Source organism: Quercus lobata, chromosome 3 (assembly GCF_001633185.2).
Source record: "Quercus lobata isolate SW786 chromosome 3, ValleyOak3.0 Primary Assembly, whole genome shotgun sequence".
NCBI classification, from domain to species: Eukaryota; Viridiplantae; Streptophyta; class Magnoliopsida; order Fagales; family Fagaceae; genus Quercus; species Quercus lobata.
In genome coordinates this window covers 42313355-42330625 of record NC_044906.1, presented here as the reverse complement: position 1 = coordinate 42330625, position 17271 = coordinate 42313355, and the positions used below count along the sequence as shown (strand labels likewise).

Sequence of the window (17271 nt, the reverse complement as noted above, 5' to 3'; positions counted from 1 at the left end):
TCTCAGCATTGATCTGTTATCATAGTCTTTGACTATTATGAATTTATGATGTGTGGGAAGCTGTTCAAAATAATCTCTAGATAATTGTGGTGGTAAAATTCAATTAGTAAAAAAATGCTATCTTTATTTTTTTATTTTTTAATATTGACTTTTAAGGGTTGGAACACCACTTCATGTTCCGATATATGGTATACCAGGACTTTGTAAGGCTACGTTTTCTACCCAGATGGTAGGTTTCGTTGTGCTTTGCTTTGATAGCGGTAAACAACTCATTTCTGTGCTTTGCTTTGATAGCGGTAAACAACTCATTTCTAAAATGATGGGACAAAATTTTGTTTACTCCACGTTTCAAATGATGGGACTTTGCTTTGGGAATGAGGGAATGAATATTGGGTTTGATTGGATGTGGAATTTCATTCGTGTGGTGTTAACGCAGAGAAGATTGAAGGCAGTATAGAGGCAGTGAGGGATGCCATACAAAAAGGCATCTAGTTAAGAGAGAGAGAGAGTAACGATAAGCTAGATTAATGAAGGAAGATGGAAAAGGAGGAGGATGTGCAGGAGAAGATGAAAAGTTGCAGAAGCTGTGCATGCACATAAACTATTACACAATTTTACATATATCTTATTTTTGAATTGAAATTATGACTTAAAAGTTATGATTTCCAAGTTTAAATTCATGAATTCAAATCACAATTTCAGTTCAAAAATAGGGTGTATAAATATGTGTGTAACAATTTATATGTAATAACTGCAACATGAGTAACCAGAAATAAACAAAAGGCTAAGTGGAGAGAGAAAAGAAGTCTGCTCTCGCTATCTGGATTGTATTTTGTCATGTATGCATGTATTGGCTTTTAATGCATCTTTTTTTTTTTTTTTATTTGCATCGCGCACAAATGAAAAAACCCATGAAAATTTTGAATAAGGATTAATATTCTTATAATATATATTTTTTACATTAGTTTTTTTACATCTAATTTCATGTGTTGAAACGTGGACATTCCCACATTAGAATTGATATCGATGTAAAATAGTGGAGGTAAAGAAGTGTCAACACATATTTTTCCTTTTGAATAATGCATAGGCCGTATGGAATGAACAATGAATTTAAAGGGACAGCACCATTAATACCAATCAATTTTTTACAAAAAATCATAAACTTTGTTAAAATATATGTTTACAAAAAATCATGAGCTTTATTACAAAATGTTAAAAGAAAAAAAACAATACCCTTAAAAAATCAAGCATTTCTATGACAAGCATTCCCCTCTTTAGGATTGCTTTAATATTCTCAAAAAAAATAAAAACAAAATAGGTTGGCCCTAATTATGAAATGTGACTTGAACCGGAAAAGAAGCTACACCATCTCCAACTATAATGGTGTGCCCACCGAAAGGCAAAATATTATTACCAGCGTTGTCTACAATGCCCAAGCTCTTGCAACCATTGAACACAAACTTAACTTCTTGGCTCGCACCAGCCGCTATGTAAACCCTCTGGAAACCAATCAACTGCTTAAGAAAAGTACCGGTAATACCATCTGGGGGCTTGGAGTAAACCAAGACAACTTCACTCCCAACTTTTCCACCCACATTCTGGACTACAAGAGTTAACTCAATATACTCGCCGCATTGCAAGTCGCTTACTAAAATTGCTGGGCAAGTAGGCTTGGTCTTGTTAGCCATATAATTTAGATCATGGCAGTGTGTAAATCTCTGCAATTTTGCGGACAGTGAAGGCACTGTGGCATTTAAGGTGTAATTGAATTTTGTGTAGCTGAGACCAAAACCAAAAGGGAAGACTGTGGGGCCATTGAAGAATTTGTATGTTCGTCCCGGGTAGCCTTGGCTATCATCTGGCCTAAATTGCATGGATGTTAGGGGTAGCTTGTTAATATAATCGGCTTGATACCACGTGATGGGCAATCTTCCAGCTGCAACATAATTTATATTTATATGTGTGAGTGTTGTTAATGATTGCATGTATAATGTGAAATAATACGTGAATAACAATATAAAATCATAGAGCTATCATATATAGACATAATTATGCTTAATTGATTAGTCATAACAAATTAAATTTGAAAGGATTAAAAAAGAAAGAACGACTTGACATGATTAATCTAATGGGATGGTGTAAAAATTAATTGAAGAAGATTAGTTATGCATGCATTGGCTTATTATTAATTAGTTAGAGATAATATATTTGTGTATATTGCAAACCTATGTATACCTAACCCTACCTCCTGATCCTTATTTAAACACTGCTTAGGGTTCATTTTAACTGCTGATTTGAGATTATAGTGAAGATGTAATTGTAAAGGTCTTCTCTTGTGTACATAGTCCTTTAGGCCAAACTACGCAATCCTTGTATTCTCTCTTCTCTCTACACTCTTTTTTCGCTCTATATTTTTCAAAAATCTTACATAATTATTGTAGAATGTTTGTTTACCTGGATTGTATTGCCCAAAAACAACATCTGCAATGGCACGACCGCCTTCTGCTCCAGGATATCCAACCCAAAGAATGGCTTTAATTTTGGGGTTAGTCTTAGCGAAAGAGATATCGACACCTCCTGCAGTCATGAGTACAAGAATAACCGGGCCCTTTGCAGCAGCGGCAACTTGGTTGATAAGGTCAGTTTGTTTTCCTGGAAGGAGGAGATCCAACCTGTCTAAGCCCTCTGCCTCAATTGATAAATCTAGCCCTGTCACAATAATAGTGGCATCAGCTGTCTTTGCAGCTTCCACAGCTGGGGGTATTAAGCTAGCATCCTTGCATTTAACATCGCCACATCCCGCTGCGTAGTTCACTTTTCCATATGTTGAAAAGCCATCGATAGGAGAGGTGTATCGGCATGGACTACCAGGATTTCTTGGGTCAAATGCATAATTTCCAATCATAGCAACGGTAGAATTGGCATGTGGTCCAACAACTGCTAGAGTTTTGAACGTGGCAGTGTTTAAAGGCAAAGTTGGTCCATCATTTTTCAGAAGAGTAATTCCTTCTCTTGCTACTTGAGTGGCTAACTCAATGCTTCTGTTGGTGCATATGTCGTTTTTACCAAGAGCTTTGTATGCAGGCAGTCCATCAAAGTACCCTGCTCTCAAAAGCACAATATAAAGGTTTTGTAGTGCCTCGTCTATATTTGACTCTCTAACCTTCCCTTGGTTCACTGCATTTCCGAGGTACTTGGGGTAATAGGCTCCGCAGTCCAAATCCAATCCTACATCGAACATAATTTACATGTTGGTATAATTCATAATCAAAATCAAAATTTATATGACTAACTATTAACCTGCTTTTAGTGTTTGTGCAACAGCGTCCTCATTTGAGTCGTTAAGAAATTTGTGACCCGTTACCATTACTTCAACGGAATCACAATCAGCAACTATATAGCTGGATTAAAGAACATAATATTTGCGATCAGTCTTTTACAAAAAATAATCAAGATCTAATAATGGGGTTTTAAATATTATTGTACCCATGAAGATTCCATTCTTGTCTAAGGGTCTCTCTCAAAAGCTTTGGATCAGCACAAGATGGTATTCCATTAACACGGTTATAAGAACACATAACACTGCTAGCATCACCATCTTTAACACACATTTCAAATGGCCGCAGGAATGACTCTTCCAAATCTTGCTCTGTCACCTGCAAGGACATTAATATATTTATACGTTAAATCCCATATCATTTTTAATTTGTAGTACTTTAGAGAATGAGTAAATCTAGACACAACTTTTGTGTCACATGTGACAACTTCTAAGTGATGAATTTAAGTTACCCCACCCTAGCATCAAAATGGTAGCGATCAACTCCATGCCAATTGTCAACGTCATATGCAGCAAAGTGCTTGCAACATGCGGCAACTTTGAGTGGTCTAGTATTCAAATCTTTATAGTGCTCTGTCCCTGCAACATCTTGTAAACCTCTCACATAATTAGAGGCATATGTGCCAACAATGAAAGGATCTTCACCAGGTGTCTCAGTGATTCTTCCCCATCTAGGATCTCTTGCAACGTTGATGGTTGGGCTCCAAAATGTTAATCCAGATCGCCCAAGATTGTACATTGCTCGTGCTTCTGTTGAAACAACCTACAAATTGGTGGCAAATTTGTTTCAATATGTGTACACAATCAAACTTATGCATCAATAAAAAAGTGTTATACCCCTCATGCTAAAATATTTTTCAAACTTATTTCACTCACTGTAACTAGTGTCATTATCCTATTTAATTGTTACCATTGCCCATGTTGGGCAAAGTGGTACCTCCTTTTGCCATGAGGGGCTTGTGTGCGGTATCCATATGCTCATTAGTTCAAGCCTCGAGGTGGGGTTTAGGTATTAAGATTTCTAAACTAGATTATAAAAAACAAAGAAGAAGCTAGAATTGATGTTATGGATCCATTTGGGAATAGTTTATTTAGCTGAAACTGAAATTTTTTTGCTGAAAGTACTATAGATAAAGCTAAAAGTTAGCTAAAATAGGATAGTAAGACCCATGAATAATACCAAAAAAGTGAAAAGCGACACATGAATAGTAGCAAAAATAAGCTAAATAATAAAATAAATTACCTAATATAAGTTTATCCCAAAAAAACCTATGTATAAAAAAGTAAAAGAACTCTTTTCATGTTTTCCTTTTCACTTAGAATCATGAAGTGTCTCTGTCTCACTTTTGTATTTCACTTTATCCTCCACCAATCACAACTTGTCATGAATTCATTTGATTTTTCTTTAAAATAACCAAGGATTAAAATGAAAAAAAAAAAAAAAAATCAAACACATGGCATACCGTGATTGGTGAAGCATTAAGTAGGACACAAATAATAAGACATATGATCTCTATTGTGTCTTTTGTTCTCTAATAAACCAGAAATGCAAAACCGTTGGAGAAAATGATACAAATTATAGCTTAATTAATTAATTAATTAGTAGTCTTTATGATCTTCACAAGGAGATTGTTAGCCTTGTTATCCACATTCTCTTTCAAATGGTGGTATTATGTGTAACCATGATATATAACACACTCTTCACATAAAGTAAACATATTCATATGGAATGAGTGTTATATATCATGGTGTTTTTTCATTTTATTTTTAAATATCATTATGTACACTATATTTAAGATAAGAGACATTCACCTGACCAATTTCTCTCCAGAGTTTCTCGTTGAATGAAGCTGCTGTGAGTATGACAGTGGGAAAGCTGGTTGCATGAGGAACTAGATTATCAAAGACGGTTCCTGGACCAACATTGGACAGACCATGCAGCGCCTCAGACCACCACTCGTACTTTGGCAGCCCTAATCTAGCCACTCCATCAGCATTATTTCCTAGCTGTGCTATCTTTTCAGCTAGTGTCATTTGATCCACCAAATCTTTGGCCCTAACATTGTAGGGAAGCTTCGAGTCACAAAAGGCGAAACTTTTAATGTCCAGTTTGAGTTTGGCATATCTGACAGGATCACATATATAAGTGAAGTCACTGCCAGTTGGGGTGGCTGCATCAGTACTAATTTTTAAGACTTTTTCTTTCTCATCTATACAAATGACAAAGGAAGTTATAGTGAAAGAGAGACAAAGAAGAAAACTAAGAATTTTAGGCATGGCTTTTTCTGAGAAAGAAATCATTTTCATTTGACATACACAAGCATATGGAAGCTTTTATAGGGATTCAGGATGTCTTACCCGTAGAAATCTCCAGAGAGTTCTCTTGGTGAAGCACAATGCTCGCCCATCCTCGTCCTAGGAACCCATCTTGTGGGAATGAGAGTTTTGCTGTCAAGTTTCCCTACGAGGGCTACTCACAGCCAAAAGAAATAAGAAAATGTTAAAATTACTGCTGACCAACAAAAATATTTTTTTATTTGTTTTGTTTTGTGTCTAAACAGAGAAATGCTATCTCCAAAATATTTTTATAACACTTTCACAACAAATCATAAGTGACAGGTTGTTACAGCTTATTATTAGTGGGCAAAAAAGTAATTTCAGTGTTTGATTTAAATTATAATCAATAACAACTTACTGTTTCAAAAAAAAAAAATAATAATAAATAAATAACAACTTACTACCTATAAATATTTGTTGTGAAAGTGTTATAAAAATATTATGTACATGGCACTTCTCGCCAAATATATGAAATTGGATATAATTATGGTAGTTTATAAATATAGATATATACTGGATTGTGTTTTTGTATGTAGCTATCTATTTTACCTTTTAAAGAAAATATAACATGTCAAAGATTCTAATAGAAAGTTTAAATATAGAAAAGAAATTTAAACTCAATTAAATAAAATGAAAGTTCTATGTTCTCAACATTTTCACAACAAATTATAGATGGTAAGTTGTTACCAATTCTAATTTGAACTCACTACTAAAATTTGTTTTTGTTTTTTGTTTTTATTTATTTATTTTTTAATTTATCCATCAATAACAACTAGTAAAATCCTGTCACTTAGGATTTGTTGTGAAAAACATTGTAAAAATGTTGTGAACATAGCATTTCTCTTAAAAAAATATACCTAAAACTTCCTTAGTTTTAAATACATTAAGTTCTGTAATTAAATTAAAAAATATAGATGCATAGAATTTAATTTTCTTTGGAAAAAATGACATTATAAAATAATATAATATGTTTGAATTTAATTAGGTAATCTAATGTATTTCTGTTAGGGTTATATTTTTAAGCAATTGGCATATCTTAAGACAAAACATACTTTACTTGTATTTAGGAATAGAATAGCTCATTTAAAGGCCCATTAAGCTCCAATTTAAATAAAGTGGTGGATATGGAAAACCATAGCCTTAATGCTTCACTACAACAAAATGTAACTATAGTGAGGAATTTTAGTTTTAACTTGTAGAATGTATGGATTGACTTTTTATAAATGTATTGTTGAAATAAATGTGTTAATCAAATGTGAGGTTTTAATAATATAATGATAGGTTACAGGTTAATATCAATGCTACGAAAATATTAAAAACAGAAAATAAGTTTTAGTTACGAATTTTTTCGTCACAAATATGGCAACAAAAAATTGTTTTAGTGACGAAATATTTCGTCACTAAATGCAACGGAATTTTGTAAGAAATGGTTTTAGTGACGAAAATTTTCGTCACTATATGTGTTTGAATTTTCTTAAAAATAGTTTTAGTGACGAATTTTTTCGTCACTAAATGTACCCGAAAATAGTTTTAGTGATGAAATATTTTGTCACTAAATATGATTTAATAAACTGACATGGTTTTAGTGACGAAATATTTGAGTCACTAAATACTGTTTTTAGTGAGGAAAACATTTAGCGACGAAACGTTTTCGTCACTAAAAGTTTTTTTTTTTTTTAAACAAATTGGGACTTTTAGTGACTAAATTTTTCGTCGCCAGGACTTTTAGCGACGGGGCTACAGTGACGAAACGAATTTCATCACTAAAAGTCCAATTTCGTCACTAAAGGTTCTTAGTGACGAAAATCAGGATTTTTAGTGACGAATTTTTTCGTCACTAAAAATACATTTTCTTGTAGTGCTTCATAGAGTTTTCTTATTGAAACCCTAACCTCCACCTTTTGAACTTGTGATTTCAAAAAATAGAAGAAAAAGATCTTGTTGCGACTCTTGTGTGCCTTTGGGTTTTGTACCAAGTAAATTCTTTGGCACCAAAAATTATTAAAAATCTTATTAGTGTTTCTGTGTGAAGTTGTTGCAAATCAACTACAACAATCAAAAAAGTTGCTGTGGAGCTAGTTACGTAGTGGGATTTGTGCAAAAAAGTTAAACACTAATTGGAGAATTGTGTACAAGAGATGACTTCTACAAGATCAAGTCCAATTGGGGATTGGAGTAAAGGTTCTACTATAGTACATACCTACTGTAGAACCTTTGCTCTAATCCTCAGTTGAACTTAATCTTGTAGAAGCCTTCTCCTTTGCACAAATCTCCAATCCGTGTCTAACTTCTTTGCACAAATCCCACTATGTAACTAACTTCACAGTAACTTTTTGATTGTTGTAGTTGATTTGCAACAACTTCATACAAAAACACCAATAAGATCTTCAATTGTTGGTGCCAAAGATTTTACTTGGAATGGAACCCAAAGGCGCACAAGAGTCGTAACAAGATCTCTTTCTTCTGTTTTTTAATCTCATAGGTTCAAAAGATGGAGGCAAGAGTTTCAATAAGAAAGCCTTATGAAGTATTAGGGTTAGCGTTTTCTATCTCTACCAACTTATTTAAGTAGGACCTTAATGGGTCTTTTAAATGAGCTCTCCTATTCTTTTTAGAAAAACCTGCAAACCAATAGCCACTAGGATTAAAACGTTGCGGGCTCGATAGATTGAGAGGTATTGAGATAGGTAGGGCTATAAACGAGCCGAACTTTATCGAGTGGTGCATTCAAGTTTGGCTTGTAAGGAAAAATCAAAATCTCAAACTTGTGACAAGCCTAAAAATAATGTTTGAGTTTGAGCTCATGCAAAAGCCAAAAAACTTGAGCTTGGCTTGGCTTGACTCGTGAGAAAGCCAAGCTCAAGCTTAATATCAAGCTTAATCTTGAGCTCAGGTTAAGTTTTTGAGCTTGAGATCTAAATAGAATTACATTATCAAATGCTTAAATCTTAAAAAAAAAAAAATTAAAATAGTATACTCATTTTATCATACGTCTAATCTTAACTATGATTAGCCATTATTCAAATTAAAAATTTATGTAATTAAATTAATTCATTCATGCTTGTCTACAGTTACAACAATTGTTCAAAATGGAATTTTTACATTCATGTTAGATGGAAAAGAACTAGAAAAATACTTGTTTATAACTATAATGAATGGGAAAGTACTTACATGTTTCATAACTTTACATTATATGATTGATGGGGAAGGATCATTTGTAGTGCACTTAATTAATTAATTAATTTTTAAATGTAACTAAATTCTAAAGTGGTTCTTGGTCATTTTAGAGGGAAGGAAAAAATTAAGGTAATGGGTAGTAGATCCCATATTGGCCATGTCATTATTAAGATATGTGTAATGAGTATATTTAGTTAACACATATAAACTTGTAAATGAGTCTATACTTGAATTATTTTGTATCAAGCCTTATCGCCCACGAGTTTGTTCGTGAATAAAGTTTTTTGCTTAGGCTCGACTTGTTTATTAAATGAACCTAAAACTAAGGATCAAGCTTGGATTATTTATAAAAAAAAATAAATATAAACAAGATTTTTATCGAGATGAGCCCGAGTTATTCATGATCGGCTTGATTCATTTATAGCCTAAAAAAAAGTATTGAGCTTCTTAAGTCTTGATAAATCGACAGGTATCGAGAAGGTAATAGGAACACACATTTTTCCTTCACTAAAAAGGAAGAAAAAGTTACGAATTAATAACATCCAATCCAATTTGCCATTAAGTGAATTAAATATATATAAAAAGTAATTACAAAAGTGTAATAATAAATTTTAAATAAAAATAATTTTCTTGATAAAACATTAACTAAATATCATTTAAGTAATATTTAAATATAAAAATGTCATTTTAAAGTTTTCACCTTAGGCTCAAACTTATTGAGTCAATCATGTAGTAAGAACTTTCAAATTGACTAAAATACCCTTGAATCCATTAAAATAAGTAAATACTTGAACCTTTCAAAAATTTACCAAAATAATCTAAGAACTACTAAAATGACCAAAATATTTCTAAACTTCAAAAGAACCAAAATATCCAAGAACCACCAAAATTATAAAAATAACCCTAGACCTTTCAAATTGGCTAAAATGCCCATGATATCTCTAAATTGCAAGAATGACCCCAAAGCATCCAAAATAACTAAATACACTTGAAAGCTTCAAAATGACTAAAATACACTAGAAATGTTAAATATGACCAAAATCCCAATCTGATCTCCAAAATCACTAGAATATTTGCATATCTTTAAAATGACTATAATACTTTTGAAACCTCCGCAATGCACAAAAGTCTCCCAAAACATCCAAAATGAATAAAATGCCTAAATTGTTACATTTTGTAATGAATGTTTTAATTTCTTTACAAATGACTTCAAGAACTTAATAAATGATGTTTGAATTACATTTTTGTGATTGATGACACATCATATGGTAAAAACTTTATGATGAAATTGAAAACTTTGCATGGAACACAAATAGAGTTTTATTTTGGCGAAAACACTATTTTGGTCCCAATATTTTGAGGTCACAGTTAATTTGGTCCCTAAAATTTTGCAATAGTCAATTTAGCTCCTATTATTTTCAACTTCCAGTCAATTTGGTCCCTACCATTAACTTACTAACAGAAAATGCTTATGTGGTAGATGGCAAGTATAATTGACACACTTGAAGTTGGCATGGCGAGTAAATTAATATTATAAAATTTTAACAGATATTTAAAATATCATATCAGCATTTATTATTATTTTTGAAGTTACCACATTAGTAGTTTAATTGAAAATAAATAAATCAGAAAAAGTATAACAAAAAAACACAAAAATTCAAAATATCAATTTTTTTTTTCTTTTCTTGCATTTTCTTTCTAGCCAAACATGCACAAACACTTACAAAATCCCAAATCAAACCTAGACTTAAATCTCCTTTACGATTACAAACACAGTTCAAACACTCCCACGTCCAATCTTAGCTCACGATACAATTCCTAAAACCCGAATTCCTCCTAAAGCAAAATTTTGCAATTCTATACCTCCTCATCTTCCTCTCTCTTCTTACTCTTTCCCACTCACAATAATACCCTCTCCCTGTTAGCACTTGTCGGAGGTGAAAAAGTTTCCTTCTCGACAAATAAGATTTAAGTTGGGTTGGAGGGTCTAAACCGAAACTCGATGATGGGCTTGATGCACAGCCCAAAGGCTATCGATGAAGATTCAAGAAGTCCACTATATTTTATGCCTTGGGCATAGATTGGAACTGTCAAGAGTGGCCCAGGAACAATCCCTATAGCGAACACGTCAGCATGGTTGAAAAACATATTGTAAGAAATAATCCAGCAGTAAAGTATTTCTGCAAGAAACAGCCCAGCAGTAAAAATGTTTCTATAGAAAAAGGCTCAGCTTTTAACGTACTCCTGCAGAAAATAGCCCAACAGTAAAGTAAAATGAAATTAGTTACTTGACAGACTAAGGGAAACATCTATGTTTTCAGACTCATCATTCATTAACTCTGGAGATAAATCTTCTAATACAAAAATATGAGGGAAAAACTTTATAGTGACAGTCACATCATAACCATTGATAGTAAATGAATAGATAAATATCATAGGTTCCGTAATAACAAATAATGGAAAAGACTTAGTGTGAGATGAAGGGAGAGAGAGAGATCCCAACTAGTGCAGCAAGATCATTATGGTGCCATGGCATGCTCATGAATATAATATATGTAGTGAGTAGAGAGAATCATTTGTAAGTAGTATGAGTAATGAGTGAGAGTGTATAGTAGTACTGTTGGAATATTCTGCTGGGACAAGTAAGTGTTTATGAGTAGAGCTATGAGAAAGTATTTGTGAGTTAGGAGCTGGGAGACTCAGTTTCTATGCTTGAAACTAAGAACTTAGAGGCTTCTTCAGAGCTTAGAGAAAGCTTAAACAGAGAGGTTAAGGTAGAAACTTTCCTGGTGTAAGCCTTAGTGTGTTGTTGGTTGTTGAAGCATTAATGGAGAGCTCCATTTATACTAGGGTTTTCAGGGGGTGATTAGCAAATAATCTTTGCTGAATCTACCTCAATCTCCAGAAAATCCTTAGAGAATCATTTTTAAGATTTTTAGCTAAGAGTAGTAAGCTTCACTTTAGGAGGTTCTTGTTGTTTTGGGTAACAATCAGCTGGGTTTTTGCCTTTAGCATTAAATGCTTATTACCTTGGCTGATGGATTAGAGCATGCTTTAGGCTAATGATCTTGGATATGCTGTAACTAGAATCAGAGTTCCCTAGGGCAGATTAGACCACCCCAAGCCAGGTGTCAACCTTGGAGCCCTTGTTGAGAACTCTGTTGGGATCCCCCTTCGGTGCCCTCCAAATCACATTTCCCTAAATTTCCCCATTTGGGGTTCATGTGCTTGATTCATGAACAAGAAAATACATATTTTTAGTATGAAAATGAGCTAATTTTGTGTCGTTTTGGGAGCTTCACTAGTCTGGTCATGGCAGCTTTGCTTTCTTGACTGAATGAGCTGAAGGAGAAAGAAGTAACAACTGGCTGAAGCTTTCCCAACTTTTTGTCACATCACTTTCAGCTTTATGTCACTTGACAGATGATGGGATTTCAGCTTGTGGAGGAAGGATTCATCCCCTGGTGGACACATGTCTGTTTTCTAATTGATTAGACATATTGGGACCTGATGGGAAGGGGCTCCAGCTGTTTATTTATTGATGAGATTTGGCTGACCAATTCACGTGTTCTTCAATTGCTGAGATTTGTTTATGAGCGGGTTTGACTCAGCTAAGCTTTGTTGATAAGCTTGCTTGGTCTTTGTTAACCCTATAAAATGAGTAGTTTTGCCATGGGTGATATTCATGGGCTTTATAGTTTGATTATGGGAATAATAGACATAGTTCCCATAAAATTTTGTCAAAGAGATATTCTTTTGAGAAATGAATAATTTGTATTTCCCATGAGTTGGGGATTTAACAAATGTTGAAATAATATTTGAATTTAGTAAATATGTGACAAACTAGCATCTGGGTTTCATGAAATAGTTGTCAAAAGATTATTTGGGCTTTGCAAAAATAAGTATTAAATTAACATTTGGGCTTTGAGTATAAAGTAATTGTTTTTGCCAAAATGTCATTTTGGGCTTTGTAAGATAATTGCTAGAATGGTTTTAGGTTTTGTAAAATGGATGCCAAATTAGCATTTGGGCTTTTATAAAAATAGTGTAAGATAATTGCCAAATTAGTATTTGGACTTTATGAAAGAATTGCCAAGATAATATTTGGGCTTTATAAAATAGTGCCAAATTAGTATTTGGGCTTTGTAAAATAGTGCCAAATTAGAATTTGAGCTTTGTGAAACTAGATGCCAAATAGGAATTTGGGCTTTGTTAAAATAGATGCCAAATGAGAATTTGGGCTTTGTAAAAATGATTTTGAGATTTTGTAAAGCATTGCCGTGTAGCAACAGGCTTTGTAAATAGTGTCGCATCATAGCGGTTTTTGTAAATAGTGCCGCATCGTAGCGGGCTTTGAATTTGCCACATCGTAATGGGACTTTTGGAATTAGCCACATCGTAGTGGGAATTTGGAATTAGCCACATCATAGTGGGACTTTTGGAATTAGCCACGTCATAGTGGGACTTTTGGAATTAGCCACATTGTACTGGGACTTTTGTAATTAGCCACATTGTAGTGGGACTTTTGTAATTAGCCACATCATAGTGGGAATTTGGAATTAGTCACGTCGTAGTAGGATTTTTGGAATTTGGGCTTTCTTTGAGTTTTGCCCACAAGCCAAATGATGTTGGGCTTTGTGTGGGGATAGTGTAATTTGCGGCCCAATTTTGGTAGTAATGTGATGAGCATATTTTGTGGAGAATTTCAGTTGGATGATATGTGGGATATAATAGGTAATATTTGTGAGAGGGCCCATGGCAATTTATGGGCTTGGGTAGGGAGTATTTTGTGAAGGCCCAATTATATAGAGAATATTTGGGTAATATATATGGGAAATATTTATGTGGGTTTTAAATAATGTGTGGGCTCATGTGGGTATTTTGTGAGTGGGCCAATAAAATCAATGCCTAAAAATTTGTACCTCAACATTTAGCCCCTCGAGTCACGTATGAGTAGTTTCTGTTTTGGTCACACGTGCTAGTTTGAAATCTGGTGGCAATTATGAATAGTGGGCTTCTGCAATTTTCCCATGTCCAGTAGCTTCCAACGTTCAATACTTGGTGGGTCTTCAGTTACTTCTCAGGTTTATGGCATTAAATGCTGGTCTCTTCTCCATGTCTTGTCATCTGTACCCTTCCTGCTTACCAGTAAAGGGATGGCCTTGGCTATTTCTTCTTTTATTTTTTTTGCTTGGATCGAAAAATAGAGTGAGAAATGCAGAGAGAGCTTCTTTTCTTCCTTCCTTTTCTATTTTCAGCCAAGGGTGAGAGAGTAACACTAGTTTCAGCCAAGGTAGAGAGAGTGATTGAGATTTTCGGCCAAATAGAGAGAGAAATAGGGCCTTTTCTTATTCTTTTCCATTGCCTTCAACCAAGAGAGAGAGAGAGAGAGAGAGCGGTGGCCAAGGTTTAGTAATAGACTGCATCACTTCTCTCTTTCCTTAATGATTTCGGCCAAGTGAGAGGAAGACCTATAACTTTTTCTTGCTCCCGGTGGTGGCCATGGGTATTCTTCTGCTCCTTTTCTCTTTTTCTTGAGAAAAAGCACCTCTGGTTCTATAAGTCATGGCTGAAGGAGAAGAACCGCTGGGTCCCAGTGGTGTCAATACTGCTGGGGTGAGAAAAAAATGCCACGGCTAGGGGTATAGCTACAGCAGCTGCTGGGAGTGATGATGTGGAGGTTGGACCAGGGGAGCCCTTGCTGCCGTTACAAGGCCCCTGGTATAGTTCATCCCTTCTATTCCCAGTGGTTGGGGCCCTTGAGTTTAGTCCACTTGGGGTGCCAAAGAGATGGATCTTGAAAGGCAAATCCCCCAGTCCAAAGACAGCATGGGTCCCAGCTGCCACGGGTATACTTGACTTGCGGTTTCAGCGAAAGGAGTTCCTGCCAGCTTCTATTCAGTTCTTGTGCCCTTGTGGCATAACTAGTGGTTGGTATAACTGGGTGGAGCAAGTTGTTGATGAAGGTTTTTTCCAAATTTTGAGGGATGCCTAAATATTTGAAGCTGTGGTCCCATCTCGTGGGTGGAACATGTATAGAGATGTGAGGGCACTCCGGTTCATGGTACGTCATTGGCATAGTGATACCCACACTTTTTTCTTCCCTTGGGGTGAGACCACGGTCACACTTGAAGATGTGGAGAGGATATGCTTGCTGCCCAACATGGGAGATGTCAATCCTTTAGAATTGGAGTTGTCTGATGCAGAATCTGAGATTACCGGTAAGTTATTGGAGACATTTAGAGGTACCTCTACTTCCTGAGGAGGTAATAGAGCTCGGGTTTTCCTTCTGGATCTCTGAGTTTAGAAATTTTAGGAATAATGATGTCAGAAAAGCAGTATTCTTAGCTTTATGGATGAGTAAATTTGTATTTAATACTGCCCTGGTTCAGTTTTTGAAGCCTTTTACATTTCCTTTAGTCGTAGTGTTGTGTAGGGGTGCATCATTGCCTTTAGGCACCCTGTGTTTAGGCACTTTATATTTTGAGCTAGACAAGTTGCATAGTGATGAGCTTGAGGGATCTCCTTATCATATCATACAGTCTAGTATCAATGTTTTACTGTTGCAAACTTTCATCTGGGAGCATTCGAAGGATTATGCTGATGTTGGTAAAGATGTTGGTGATGTAAAGGCAAGCAATTGGGTGATCGGACCTGCTGGTCCTGATGGTGAGCTTTAATTTCTTAGGTTTGAAGACAGCTTACCCTTATTGATGAAATGGATAGGGCTGAAAGTGTGGAACCTCCCTTCCATTACATTGCTAGATGATGGAGGCCACTTTACTTGGAAGCCCTACTCATATGTTGCTGTTGGGTTTCAATGTCCAAACCCATTTCCGAGTGCCAAACCTGGATCCCAGGAGTTTAGGCTGAATGAGAATAAGAAGATCCCCAATCTCCTGCTTATTACATCGCCTTCATTTATCCCATACCCGAGAGGTGACAAATTTGGCTTAACACAGTACAACCCTCATAGGGTCATGAGACAATTCGGGTTTAATTAGGATGTTCCGGATATTAACACCATGGTTTGTGCTTTGAGTGATGCAGTGCAACCATTAGTGCATGGTACAGCCCTAGAATATTGGGCTAATAGAATAGAGAGGATTTTGGTCCCGAGCAGGCATCGTGAGGGGTATGCAACCCCAAGTATGAAATTGTATTGGAACAAAGTGATGAGTACCTTTGAAGGTTATGTAAAGAGCCGAGAAGTTGATGAGGTGGTGATAGGTCCTCCTTTGAGAGGGCTTTCTTCAAATGCCCAGCTTATTCCAAACACAAAGGCAGCTTTAGCTTGGGCTGCTAGACAAAACTTGGGTTTTACTAAGTGGAGAGCTGATCTGAATGGCTGGGTGGTCCATGGGGGCGATGTTCCCGTGGAATGGAGTGAGAAGAACATTGTTGTAAAGCCCTCGAGTCCAACCCAAACACTGGTGCATCCAAAAGACCTCGTGGCAAATCGCCTTCATCTAAAGACAAGCCCAAGAAGGTGAGTCGACAAAAAACAGGTGTTGAAAAGTCTAAGGCTAGCAGCCCCAAGCCCCCAGTGGTTGCTCAACCTAGCTCTGGTGCTACTCAAGTTACTAAGTTCAGTGCCCCAACTGATGCCCCTATTGGCTCGTCATCACCAAGAAAGCATTATAGAAAGAAAACCAGTGCTGGTAGGATACAGATCCTTGAAACTTCAGAAGAGGTATCTTTTTGAAACCCTTGTCTTCTTACAGTCTTTCCATTTTTTTTTCCCTTTTTTTTTTCTTCTTTGCCTTCATTCTTTGGTGTTAACTATGTGTTTTTATAGTTGCAACAGTCTAGTGAAGAAATACAATCAGAGGAGCATGATTCTTTGGTGTAAACTATTGCTCCTCGCTTTGATTTCTTCTCGCGTTTCCTCTGCTGACGTCCTTTGTTCTCTAAGTCTAACTAATAAAGACATAGAGATGGCTGGTGAAGGCCCTACTACTGCTGCCACTACTAGAGAAGCTACTGTTATGGAATCCAGCAAGGAATCTGCTAGCAAGGACTTGGATGTTGCTATTACTATTGGAGAAGCTGTTGCTAGTATGCCCAGCCAAGGACAAGCTGTTCCTTCAACTGTTCATGATGCACATCATGACAAATAACTTCCTGGTATGATAACTTTGAATTGTTCATGCAAATAGTAAAATAAGCTTCTTGTTCAATAACACTTGGCTGTGCGAATGCTTTTCTGATGTTGCTCGGGATATAACCATCCCTCTTTTCTTTTGTAGAGTCACGGGTTGAGTCTTCTAGTGATGTTACTAAGGGAATGAGCCTTGAAGAATTTCTAGAAAGATTTGCAGAAGATGAAGAAAATGAAAAAGTGGCGGCTGACTTTCATCCTCTTTCAAGTAACACTGTCATATTCTAGCTGTCAGAAATTCCGGTAGAAGGCCAGCCAC

General features: G+C 35.6%; 1 protein-coding gene across 1 annotated transcript; it reads right to left on the bottom strand.

The window, feature by feature from the left end:
- Positions 1 to 1141: 1141 nt before the first annotated feature.
- LOC115982016 (beta-xylosidase/alpha-L-arabinofuranosidase 1-like) lies at positions 1142 to 5629 on the bottom strand. The gene is made up of 6 exons (XM_031104486.1): positions 5150 to 5629; positions 3795 to 4100; positions 3487 to 3656; positions 3301 to 3401; positions 2455 to 3228; positions 1142 to 1936 (listed from the first exon to the last, which is right to left on the bottom strand). The coding sequence occupies exons 1-6, from the start codon at positions 5612 to 5614 to the stop codon at positions 1326 to 1328; spliced, it is 2427 nt and encodes an 808-aa protein (XP_030960346.1). The 5' UTR covers positions 5615 to 5629; the 3' UTR covers positions 1142 to 1325.
- Positions 5630 to 17271: the final 11642 nt, after the last annotated feature.

What these genes read in the sequence shown, in the direction of transcription:
- LOC115982016 (XM_031104486.1), bottom strand. Translation starts at nt 5,614, where the DNA reads ATGCCTAAAATTCTTAGTTTTCTTCTTTGTCTCTCTTTCACTATAACT. An exon ending in TCTGGAGAGAAATTGGTCAG is followed by an intron (nt 4,101 to 5,149) that starts GTGAATGTCTCT and finishes ACCAATTTGTAG; the next exon opens with GTTGTTTCAACAGAAGCACG. An exon ending in GCTACCATTTTGATGCTAGG is followed by an intron (nt 3,657 to 3,794) that starts GTGGGGTAACTT and finishes ATGTCCTTGCAG; the next exon opens with GTGACAGAGCAAGATTTGGA.